General features: G+C 41.0%; 1 protein-coding gene across 5 annotated transcripts in view; it reads left to right on the top strand.

Moving 5' to 3' along the window:
- LOC131237877 (protein PHOTOPERIOD-INDEPENDENT EARLY FLOWERING 1-like) overlaps positions 1-12,330 on the top strand; it is a 36,822-nt gene that overhangs the window by 10,968 nt on the left and 13,524 nt on the right. For 4 of the 5 annotated variants that reach the window (XM_058235919.1, XM_058235920.1, XM_058235918.1 and 1 more), the window contains 4 exons: positions 5,833-5,968; positions 6,073-6,153; positions 6,247-6,398; positions 6,484-6,618. In XM_058235919.1, the coding sequence (XP_058091902.1) occupies positions 5,833-5,968; positions 6,073-6,153; positions 6,247-6,398; positions 6,484-6,618 (504 nt within the window). Of the gene's footprint in view, positions 1-5,832; positions 5,969-6,072; positions 6,154-6,246; positions 6,399-6,483; positions 6,619-10,810; positions 11,037-12,330 lie in introns of those variants that run through there. The other variant, XM_058235922.1, reaches the window with a different exon arrangement.

The raw sequence follows: 12,330 nt of genomic DNA, 5'->3' as shown, positions 1-12,330 counted from the left end.
AGCTCCACGCTGGAGAATGACGAAATAGGGGACGAGCATGACGGGATGGAGGGTCCCTCTGAATGAGAAGAGTCTCGGTCAGAGTCGGAAAACGGTTTTATACTCAGCTGAATAGGATCGAGAGAGGCTGAATCAACTAAGGATGAGCTGAAGGGAACTATGTGCTTATCGAAACTAGAGGAGGAGACGATGGGGACCGCAGCAGCAGGAGTGAAGGTAGGGGATGTGTGATGGGGTGAAAGAGTACTGGTTAAGAGGGTTAGGGAGAGTAGAAGGGAGACTCACTGGCAATTACTCGGGATGAATTCGATATATCGGGATATTCCCCTTTGGACCATCTAGCAAAAAGGGGATGCAATACATATCGTGAGAAGATGCGATATGAAGGAGAGGAGTTTGGGTTTTCGAGGTGGGATGAATCTCCCCCATCCGCGTGTCGAAGTTAGGGATGGGATGCTCTGGGGAGGGACGCGTGGCACTGGGGACAGGAGACGTGACTCGAATCTAACGAAGACGGTCGGAGGAAGCTTCGGGAACACTACATTTGTTTAGGTCGCGGCACATGGATAACGACGGGTTTGGTACTCCTCCGGAGCCGTGCCTTCTGTGAGCATGCAATACTGTTGGTCCAACTAAACACTGGGGCTGAACTCCTGCTATAGCTCCGGTCTCTATATGGGATGTATGCTGAGATTTTGGGGATCTGGCTCTCCAGATATTCCCCCATCGAGCAGTGGAGGAGTCTTTCACTTCCTGTTGGATCGGCATGAACAAATTCTTGCCTGCGACCTCCCCCTTAATGAACTCTTGCAATGACTCACCCTTTCTTTTGCTAACTCTCGCCCTAATGACCCCCATCTCTTCACCGTTGATGGTCTCAGGATCAATCTCGATAAGATTTCCCAGAGGTGATGCCGCCTTACGAAAGAAATCTTCGTTCCAAAGTTCGAGAGGGACTGACCATATCAGAACCCATATTTCTTCATTCCCGAAAGCCGAAAATGTGTTCCAATGCTGGATTTCAGAGATTGGTCTGTCGTTAAACAGCACCCCCGCCATAATCAAAAGATTAAGATTGGCATCTTGAGGTTTCTGAATCCAAAGAGCATTGAGGCCGATTGGTTTGATGGAGAGCTTATCTACCGGAATTCTACAAACTTCATTAATCCAGAATTTGACCTCTTCGATTGTAGCCCCTTCCATAGTAATCGCGACAACCGAGTCTTCAAGGAATTTTGATGAGCGATCGAAAAAACCTTGATTAATATGAATCACATTATTTGCATTTGAAATTTCTTCCGATCTGGTTTGTCCAACATTTTTGCTGGCTTCTACAGAGGAGTAACCGCTGTTCTTACGATTGAGGAGGGCTTCCTTGTACGACACGAAGCCCTGTTGATGAAATCGGGAGGTGGTAAGAAACCTCTGCGACATACTGCTCGGCTTTTGAATACCTGACTTGGTGATTTTCCGTTTCCTTTCTGGTCCGTATCTCGCTCTCTGAACAAGCATCTTGGTTCCTCTGTAGCTTTCACCATGCAAGAGATGAATGGCTTTACCAAGTTCTGATTCCGATCTCATTCTGACTAGGGCGAAATCCCTATAACCTCCATTAGTTTTGTCTCTAGGTCGAACCGCATCCATGACAGAGCCTGCTCTGCCGAATACTCTGGTGAAATTAATTGGAGCCCACCCATCTGGGAAGCCTTTTACAAATAGGGTTGGAAAGCTTGCTGGGTCGTGTCCTCCAGCCCTGTTGGGAATATATTTCTTTGATTTTCTAGTTACGACGTTCCACTCGCTCTCTTCTCCGATAACTGCTCCTGCATCTTTCGACGCACACACCCCATCTGAGAATGTTTTCGCATTACTGTTACTCGTCGCAACTCTATTCGGGATCGCCGTCGATTGATCTTTTAGGCCTTTATCCATGTCTATTCGGGATCGGCGTCGATATTTGCTCCTGCATCTTTTGACGCACACACCCCGTCCGATGAATCTATAACCTACTCCTTTTTTTATTTGAAGTTGGAGATTCAGTTACAGCTCCTGAGTAATCAATTTGAAAACTTGATGCATATGAGCAGGGTTGATGCTAAGGCCACTTTTTTTTTTTTTGAAAGGTAACGAAAAATTCATTAAACGAAAAAGAAAGATACAGACCGCTGAGATAGCGAACTGAGAGCTCCCTGAACAGAAAAAAGCAGAAAGAAGAAAAAAAACAGAAATGCAAAAAGAAAAAACAGACAAAGGCCCAGCCAAGACACAGACAAAAGGAACTAAACACTCCACAAAAACATCTACACCCTGCCAATCTGAGTGCCGCCGAGAAGAGGGATATGGCTGATGTTTGTAGAGTGACAAGCCCATTCAGAGAGGAGATGCTGAATTCTATTTATCACATGGATGACGGAATGGGACTCATCTCTGAAGCAGCGCCAGTTTCTTTCTTCCCAGATGGCCCACCAAGCAGCCAGGAGAGAGATTCACCACACCGCAGCTCTGTTCTTATCCAGGGGGACTCCATGCCATGCCGCGAAGACAGAATCAGTGGATTTAGGAAAAGGACCAGGAAATGTCGAAGATGCTAAGGCCACTTATAGTCTAGTTCTTACAAATTTTTCCTGACTTAAAAAGTGACAACCTAGGACCTGCGATGTGCATTGGGATACAACATGTTCACTTCCTGAAACCCAAAATATGGGTCCTGTGACCCAGACATGGAGTTATGCTCCTTTTATTATTATTATCATTATTATTATTATTATTATTATTATTATTTGAAGTTGGAGATTCAGTGACAGCTCCTAAGTATTAATTGCTTTGAAGACTTTATGCATATGAGCAGGGTTGATGCTAAAGCCACTTACTGTCAAGTTCTTACAAAAATTTCCTGACTTGTAAAGTGGTAACCTAGGACCTGTGATGTGCATTGGGATACAACATTTTCACTTCCTGAAACCCAAAATATGGGTCCTGTGACCCAGACATGGAGTTATTAGAAGCACATTAATGCAGCGAAAATAAAGAATTGAACTAGATTGAATATGTACCACACTTGTAGATGGTTGGACACCCCAAGTATTGTGATAAATTGATAATATCTTCACTTGCAGTAGAAAATAGAATGAAGGATGAACATGTGGAATTGAACCACAAAGGAAAACTGCCATCGTCTTATCTCGGCCTTTATGAGTGGATAAGCCATGCCTTTAGGATATGGCGGTGGAAAGGGTGGAGTGGAAGTTACTGCCCCCTAAAGCCATGCCTTTAGGGGGCAAATAGCCCTCATAAAAGCTGCTCTATCCAACTTGTTGATCTATTTTATCTCTCTACAAATGCCTGATTGAGGTCATTGATTGCATAGAGAGGCTTCAAAGTTTTCCTTTGGCAAGGCAAAGAAGAAAGAAAAAAAATTCACCTAGTGGGATGGAAGGGGGTTTCTCAGTCTCAACAAGAATGGGGCTTGGGTATAAGAAATCTTTTGGCCATGAATCATGCTTTACTTGGGAAATGGCTATGGAAGTTTAGCTTAGATAATAATAGCCTTTGGAAGCAAATCATTTCCTGTGATATAGGGTTATCAATGGAGGGGGGGTTCACTCTTCCATCTTCACAACATAGGGCTTTTGGTATATGGAAAGCAGTGTCAAATGGTCGGGAAGGGAAGACTTTTCCAGCAGGATTACATTCTTTGTGGGAGATGGAGCTAGAGCCAAAGTCTGGGAAGATGTGGTCTGGAAGTAATTTGCTGAGGAGATATGACCAGCTGGTTCTTTGTTTCGACACATGGAGGTATGGTTTGGTCCTTGCCATTTCACAGAATCTGAGGGAAGAGATGTTGGATGTTTGTGCTCTGGCTCCCTATAGCAGAAGCTTCCTCTATCCCTCTCTAGAACTGAGTTGGCATTGCGGGTATTCTTCATCCGGATTGTTCTCAGTCAAATCCTATTACAGCTTGATCACAGGTGGTGCTCTTTTAGTCTCCAGAAGTCTTCTTAAGAGCACAGTGCTCGAGGCACTCCCAGAGTGGTGGCATTGGATGACTTATCATGAAAAACAAAATTCTGATTGTAGTTAATCTGGGGGATATAAAATGATCATCAAGAATTTTTGCCGTCTATGTTTAAAATCTACAATCAATTGATCATCTTTTCATTCACTGTGAAATGGCTTTGAAGGTTTGGAGATAGTTCCTTATCCCTTCATAATGCAATTGATGATGTCTATTTCGATTGGGATTTTCCTTTTTGCATGGAATGAGGGAAGTCTTAGAAAGAAGAAAAATGTTCTCTGTCACATTTTTCTTTTGGCTGGATTATGTTCCTTATGGAGAGAAAGGAGCAAATGGACTTTCAACAGTAGATCTGAGTCTAGTGAAGCAGTTTCAGCTAGGTCAAAAGGAAAAATTGTTTCTTGAGCTGTGGGGCTCGCCTGATGGGAGATTGGCCTCCCTTGATGTAATTCATCTCTGTGGGTCTTGGTTGTATCTCTTTTTGTTCAGTTAATAAAGGTTTTTTGCTGTTTAAAAAACACAACCAGAATCAAATAAGGAATCTCAATTAAAGAGCTCAAATCGAACTAGAACTTTAGATATAAGAATCACACAATGTTGTTTGGGCTGTATGATCTGTTCAAACCCTCCAAAGAGGCTGTATGGTTGATGTATAAAGCGATACGTATGTACGGTAGGGATTGTGTGCCCCACATCCCAATCAGTCATCAATCAAAGAGATCTGATTGGGTCTGTGTGTTTTAATGTCCAATCAGGTCCTTGTGTCAGTCCAAATCTGTCATCAAGGCCCTTGACCTGCTCCGATCATCAATTGGATCAATCTGGATTCATGATGTGGTTGAGATCACCAATATCAAATTGCATAGCCCTGATATGATATTTGGACCCATGGATGGGCTTGATATGGGCCCGACTACAATCTGAACCTTTGGATAGGCCTCATCAAACGATAATATCCGGTGAGCATATTTTATTTTCGATTTTTTTTTTTCTGTAAATAATGTTAAATCAATGTCAAATTGTTTTCATGTTTTGCATGAAAAATCATGGATTGGGAGCTTCGATTTCGAGATTTGGAGGAGAATGACCGAGTTGTGGAAAATTGAAAAAAATCAAAATTTTCCCAATTTCTCGCCAATCGATTGCAATCTTTATGTCAAAACATAAAATCAAGCATGTATGTAACCTGATCGATCTAGTGATTCTTCTTTTGCTTTGAATATATTGCTTGTGTTTCCACGTCTTCGTACATTTATAAATTATATGAGTAAACTTTGAATATACTTGCATTAATTCAGTTAGACAGCGCATAGATTAGGACCCCATACAAAGAAAACTTATTATGTACACTTGTTTTTTTGTAATGTTTTGATTTGTAAGTGTATCGATGTCTTTTTTAACAATCACTGAAATTTCATTGAAAAATTCGACCAATTTCCAATGTTTCCCCATGTTTCCAACAACAGCGATACATTACGCGATACAACCGATATATCCTATGCGATAACCGATACGTATTTGTATCCCAAGGGTGCGATACGTAACACGATACTGATATTTCGAACACTGGACATGGGACTCTTGCCTAAGAAGCTGAGTTTCATAATGACAACCTCATAAAATTTTTTTACCCTTATCTAATTTTCGGTTGGGCTGGAAAATTGTAGTTTGCTATTTACTTGTGAAGCTCATTTAGTGATACTTATACCTTAGAATAGAGTGAAATCTAGGAGCTAAGGTTCCACTCCTCTGACATCTTTGCATGTGTTGCTTGCTGCATGAGAAAATGGTCTCTTTATGTTACTATGCTGTTGCAGGAAGACGATGAACATACCATTGAAGAGGATGAAGCTCTTATAACGGAGGAAGAACGGAGAGAAGAATTGGCAGCTCTGCAAGATGAAGTAGATCTACCACTTGAGGAACTTCTCAAGCGATACGCTACGAACAAAGGTAAACTTTAAAAAATGTGTGAGTTGGGTTTTACTTTCTAAAATACTACATATGGCATTGATCTTGTGCCTTTTCTCCCCCTTAATTGTGATCAATGTAATCAGTCTCAGTTAGCAGGGAAGGAAGCCCAGAAAGTGATGAAGATGCAGCTGAATCAGTCAAGAACAGAAAATATCTGACTAAGGGTAAGAACAAAGTAAGTGGAAATAATGTCTTGAAGATGATGGAAGCAGTAGTGAGAGAATTGGCTGGTTCTGATTCGTTTAGTGAACTGTCAGATGATGGGAACCAAGTAAATGGCTCGTTAACGCCCAAGCTTCTTGAGAAGCGGTTGTATACAAATAGTCTTCTGTCATTGTGGGAAGACCATCAACCTGTTGGTGGGGAGATTGATGCAAATAACGCAGCCCCTGCTTCCACTCAGCACCTTGTAAGTTGCACATCATTTCCATGAAAATTGGCAAAATGCAGAAACTTCCCTGAATCATCTGATTATGTTTTATTTTTCATATCAGGGAGAAAATAATGGTGAAGTCTTCAAGTCAGAGAAGCATATTTCAGTAGCTAAGACATATCAATCCAAACTTCATTCAAAGGGTTGCTGGACATCTGATGAAGAATATGAGCCACTTGATTTTCGTGATGAGCTGGTGAGGGCATCCTTTCCTTTTGTGTATGTTTTGGCATAATTTGGAGAACTCTCTATTCTGTCGTTGATCTTTCATGGGATACTGCAGTTGGCCATCCTCGATTACAGTGATTTTTAAGTAACAATTTGAAAATTTGGCTATAAATTTATGAGAGGTTGTCCAAAACATCACATTGTTAATTAATTGAAAAAGATGTGATTTTAGAGCTTTGCTAAGTGCACACATGCATGCAATATAGCTCATCTACACGCCACCCATGTGCCAGCATGGCACAGGTGCGAGAACCAATCCATCTTTCACGTTGGTCCTGACCATGTAAATGTTGGAATCTGGTCCACTCAACATTTGAGAACCAACGTTGGAAATAGATTGATGGGTTAGAAAACTTCAACCAAGTTTTTCAAAGTTGTACATTTGTTTTTAAAACTGTGGCCCTCCTTACCAATGGAACAGCCTGACTCTTGGGCTAGGGTTTCAGTATAGTAGTGCCGTTTCTGATAGATGGATTGGATCTTGGACCTACCATGCCATGCTGGCATTGCGGCGTGTATACGAGCTTTATTGAAAATGTGTTTTGGCTAAGCAAGTCTCATTGATATTACTGATTGATGGAAAAATATAATCTGTAACTGATTGATGCATCAAAATGTTGCATTTTGAATAGCATTATACAACTTAAAAAAAAAAAAAACTTCTATTAGATGTGGTTTTGCATGATAATTTTATTTATAAAATTTGATGAGGACAATTGAGGCCCTAAGACCTTTAGTTTCGAGTTGATGTGGCTTAAAGTTGTGGGTTTTGCGGACCTTGTGAGAGAATGGTGGTGCTCTTTCCGAGTGGAAGGCTTTGCAGGGTTCAAATCATACAAGAAGCTAAAACTCCTCAAAGGGAAGATTATAGATTGGAAAAGAGAAGTTTCAGGGAAGGGGAAGCAGAAATTGAAGCCATCTTTTATGACATTCAAGCCACTGATGCGAAGGAGGGGAGTGGTGAATTTTCGGCAAAGGGCTTTGAGGGTTAAGTTACCTTAGGAGTATATGAATCGGCTATTGGAAGAAGAGATTAAATGAAGGCCATGCTTCCCGCAACGTGGCTGAAGGAAGGGGGTCAAGAACACAATTTTTCCATGGTATTGCAAGTGCTCGCCAGAAACAACGGGATACATAGCGTAATGGTGGATGGCAGGAAGGTAAAAGATAAAACTAGTTTTGCAAGACCATTGTGCAATTCTATGAAAATTTGTTGGCAGATGAGGGGTTGGGAGATGCCTTGGTTAGACCACTTGTCTCTCAACCTATTCTCGTCGTTTGAAGCCGAGGTCTTGAGAAGCCATTTTTGTGGAAGAGGTCAAGGCGGCTACGAATTTTTTGGGTGGGGACAGTGCTCCAGCACTAAATGATTTTCCTTTGGCTTTTTCCAGACCTTTTTGGAACTAGTTAATGGCGACCTTCTTAGCTTTCTTGTCAAATTCTAGGAGGGATCGTGTCTTGTCGGAGTTAGGGGTGTCATTCATAGGTCTTATACCGAAGACTAAAGGGGCTGAATGCTTGTGCAACTTCCACCCTATTAGTTTGATTGGCGTTCTGTACAAAATTCTTGTAAAGATCTTAGCTACGGGGTTTTGGGCAGTTTTGGACAATTATTTTGGAAACCCAGGGTGCATTTTAGCGGGTACTTTCCACGCAGAAATCAACGATCTCAAAGATGACTTGAACTTCTAATAAATGAACCAAATGCCCAAAAGAATCTGTGAAATGACCCATTGTCTTCCACATGCAAATGTGTGATAAGGTTAATCCTTAGTAACTCTGCACAATAATCAGGAAGGATGTTAAATGATTTTTTAAATGAGCCTCTGATGTAATTGAGAGCTATCTCTCTTGCTCTCCATGCTTTTTTGTAGCTAATTAATACCCCAATTTCATTTAAATCTATAGTGATCTCTTATGACGTGTAACTTAAATGTGCCTGAAGCATTTCTTTTATAAATTTTGCTACAATTCTACTGGTTGCTTGCCCATGGCCACGCCCTATGCTAGGTCTTGTGTAACAGTGAGTTGGATTATATGTCTTGACTGCAAATGTCTGACTAATACCTGTAAGAGATGCATGTATGCGCCAAGGAATATCTGTTACTTTTTCTTCTTTTTTTTTTTAAAGGACAATTGCTTTGGGCGCATTTGGTTGTGAGTTGTGACGGCTGTTGGACTTGTTTGAAGTGGCTTCAGCTCCAGGTTCGAGTATATGGAAAATCGTTTTAGTGTCTTCCTGAAAGAATCCTTGTTCGGAAATGTCCTCCCTTTCCACACTTCTCGAGATGATACAACCATAATTTCATCTCCAAGATACTTTGTTTCCATCACAAAATTGTTTTCAAGATTTTGGATAATCATGTGATGCTGTATTGATCGCTCTCTTCCTTCCTATTCCCACCCAACCTCGGATCAGTTGCTTTGGTTTGGTACCCCTGCTAGCCATCCTTCTCTGCATGCCCTGTTAAGTACCTTGCCGGCTCAACCGTTTTGGTTGATTGTTCCTCAGCTTTTGGTTAATTGGGCTCGATCGATTAATTTGGTTAATTGGGTAGGTATCGATAGCAGCAGAAATCATTGTTTTCAAGATTTGGGATAGGCGTGTGATTAACATTTACCAGTGCCTAACCCACATTCTCCTCTTGAACTTCACTCACATTGTTGATGGGCTCTTCATCAGATGTATGCAAGTCATCTAAGAATGTAGATAGAGTACCGAGTTTGTTGTCATCGATGGGCTCTTCTTCATGTGGGTTTGTCAAATTATTGCCAATAGGACAAGACAATGTAGTGGGATTGTCACACCTAACACAAAAAGAAATAAATAAATAGAGAAAGAAAAAATAAGCTTGTTTTTTTTTAATGAGAAACGGTAATATTATTCGAAAAGGCTGTAGGCCAAAAAAATACAAAACCAGAAAAGAGAAAACCGAAACTATATTACAAGTGGATAAGCGAAGGAAGAGCTAAGATAACATTGTGGGGCAGCCCCCCAATCCTGAACAATACCAACCACTAGCTTGTAGACCTCCGTAGAGCTGCTAGTACTGTTCTTGAAGCATCACCGATTCTTTTCTGGCCATATTGACCAGATTCCCGCATGCAGACATAAGCACCAGATTTTCTTACTGGTCTTCGCGATGCCCCCACCGCACACATACACAACACCTATACAGGTAGCCACGTGTACTACCCCTCACTTGTGCAGAACATCCTAGCCATGTATCATATGGGCCCATTGTTTGGAAGATCTGGCCAGAAAATGAGACTAGTCAATAGCCAGGTAGGCCAGACATTCATAAAATAATGGACAGTCACATGCGTGCCTAACTGATAGTTTTTTGGCCTATATTTCTGGGCCAGATCACCATCACACTAGGTCCCACCCAATGAATAGCTCAGATAAGCTACACGTGCTAGAGTGGAAAAGTCGATGCATTTAGAAGTACATGTGATTTTGTGTTCGGAGCAATCAAATTCTTCTATCTACTCAAGAAGCTAACATGATTGTCTAATGGTCCACCGTGATCATAAGTGGGCCTATTTTGGCCCATCGAAAATTCAAATAAAACCTACCAAAACCAACATCAAAATAATCTAGAAAGCTAAGTTCATTCTCAACACAAATTAACGGCCAAAGAGAAAGAGGTATTATGTAACTCCAAACCATGCCCGTGCACAATTTCCTCAGTTTCTCCAGTCTGTACAAGTCGATCCCATCCCATTGTTTAGTGATCCAACGTTGGTATGGTGGGACCCGCTTTAGATGCCTCATTCATTGGATTTCCATTACGATGAATTATGAAATGGTCTGCCACTGCCAGTGTTTGTACAATAAAGTTCAGGCTTTCAGTTTACATGGATGGGTGTGCATTGATTAGTGATCCAAACCATTGAGATGATGGTCCTGTTGTGGATGGTCTATGGAACAAAGTCTAAGAGAGGAAAACTCCTAGCCCTTTAATAAGTGGCCCAAAATGATTTTAAAGAGAGCTTGCTTGCACCTAGGGCTACTGCAGAATCCACAGAGCTTGCCTTTGGCGGAGAAGGAACATTGCAACAATAAGAACCTCCCTAAATTTGGGAGAAAATAAATAATAAATAATAAAAATCTTACTGCATATGAATAGTGGTACTAGCTTTTCTTTTTTTACTTTTTTCTTTTTCAGCGGTGGAGAAAATGCCAACAATGGCCCTTCGAAGTGGCGGTCGAGGCAACAACAATGGTGGCACTTTTAAGAAAGAGAAAGAGAGCAGAGAAATATGCTCAAAGAATGAGGAGATGTGATTTTAGGGATTTTATGGGGGCCAGTTACGTACTCGGCCCATTTGCAACCGGTTGCAACCGGTCTCCACGTGAGAAGATGGATGAAAATGGATGGGGTAAAAATGTTTTTTCACCCTTGGCTATAAAGTATTCTTTTTAACGTTGACAATTATATTCCTAAAAGGCTGAAGCTACAAATTTACAAGTGTGAAACCAAAACAAATTTACAAATCCCACCAGTATTCCGAAAAATTAGAAATGAGCTTTAATGCTTAACCCACTCTAGGACATGAGATTTAGCCCTTCAAAATACCTCTCTTAGCTATAAAGTAGAAAGCATGATTTGGTAAATATTAGATTTAAAAGCATTTTACGGTAAAACTGTATTTAAGAAGAATGTTCTCATAAATATCCCATTCTCATATAAGGACATTAAAAATAAATAAATGAACCACTTACCTTTATTTTTTATTTCCCCCAAAATGGCCTTCGAAGCTTTTATCCCTTCAAAAACCTTAAATGAATACTTTTTAATCTTGTTTTGTGCACAATGTGGGTTGAAATTGAATTAAGGTGGAGAATTGGGAAGAAAAGTGGAAAACTCGATATTTGGAAGGGTTTTTATTTAAAAAATGGTTGTTTTTCGACCGGCATGGGTGGATTCAACCATTGCGCTCATAACGTCCATTACAACCTCAGTAACAACTGTTACAACTAAGTTTTCTAGGGTCACATCATTACAACCTCGTAACACATATCGGGGTTTGCCGATATCATTACCTAACAACCGATACACCGTTTTGGCACACCTTGGTCTCGGGTCTAAGAGTTAATATTTTCGAAAGTGAATTATTTGGTGTATACCCTTCTAGTGAAAAGGTGGCGACATTGGTGGAGGTCGTAGCGTGCACGGTCCGATCTCTTCCATCAATGTATCGTAGGTTCCCTTTGTTTTTGGGTAAGCCAACCAAACATTTGTGGAACAAGGTTATTGTAAGGGTCGAAAGGAAGCTATTTAGGTGGAAAAGTAGACATCTATTGTTAGGGGGTAAATTGATGTTTTCTAAAAGAAGCTACGTCGAATCTACTAATATATTTACGCTGCTTTTTAAGTGTTTGGCATCGGTGGTAGAAAGTTTAGAGAGGTTGAGAAGGAACTTCCTGTGCAGGGTGGCAAGGTGAAGTGTACATTCCATCTCTTAAATTGGAAGGAGGCATGTAAACTATATAGGGAGGGGGGAGTTGGCGTAAGAAACCAAAACAAATGAATCAAGCTCTTCTAGTAAAAGGTCTTGGTATCGATCCCTAGCGGGGGTGGCTAACATGGAGTGTGTGTACTGACATGGGTGCGTACTAACAAGCTAACCCAAAAAAAAAAAGAAGCTCTTCTAGTAAAAGGTTGTGGAGGCT

Source organism: Magnolia sinica, chromosome 2 (genome assembly GCF_029962835.1).
Source record: "Magnolia sinica isolate HGM2019 chromosome 2, MsV1, whole genome shotgun sequence".
Lineage (NCBI taxonomy): Eukaryota > Viridiplantae > Streptophyta > Magnoliopsida > Magnoliales > Magnoliaceae > Magnolia > Magnolia sinica.
The sequence above is the reverse complement of the archived record's forward strand: the minus strand, read 5'-3'. Positions and strand labels throughout refer to the sequence as shown.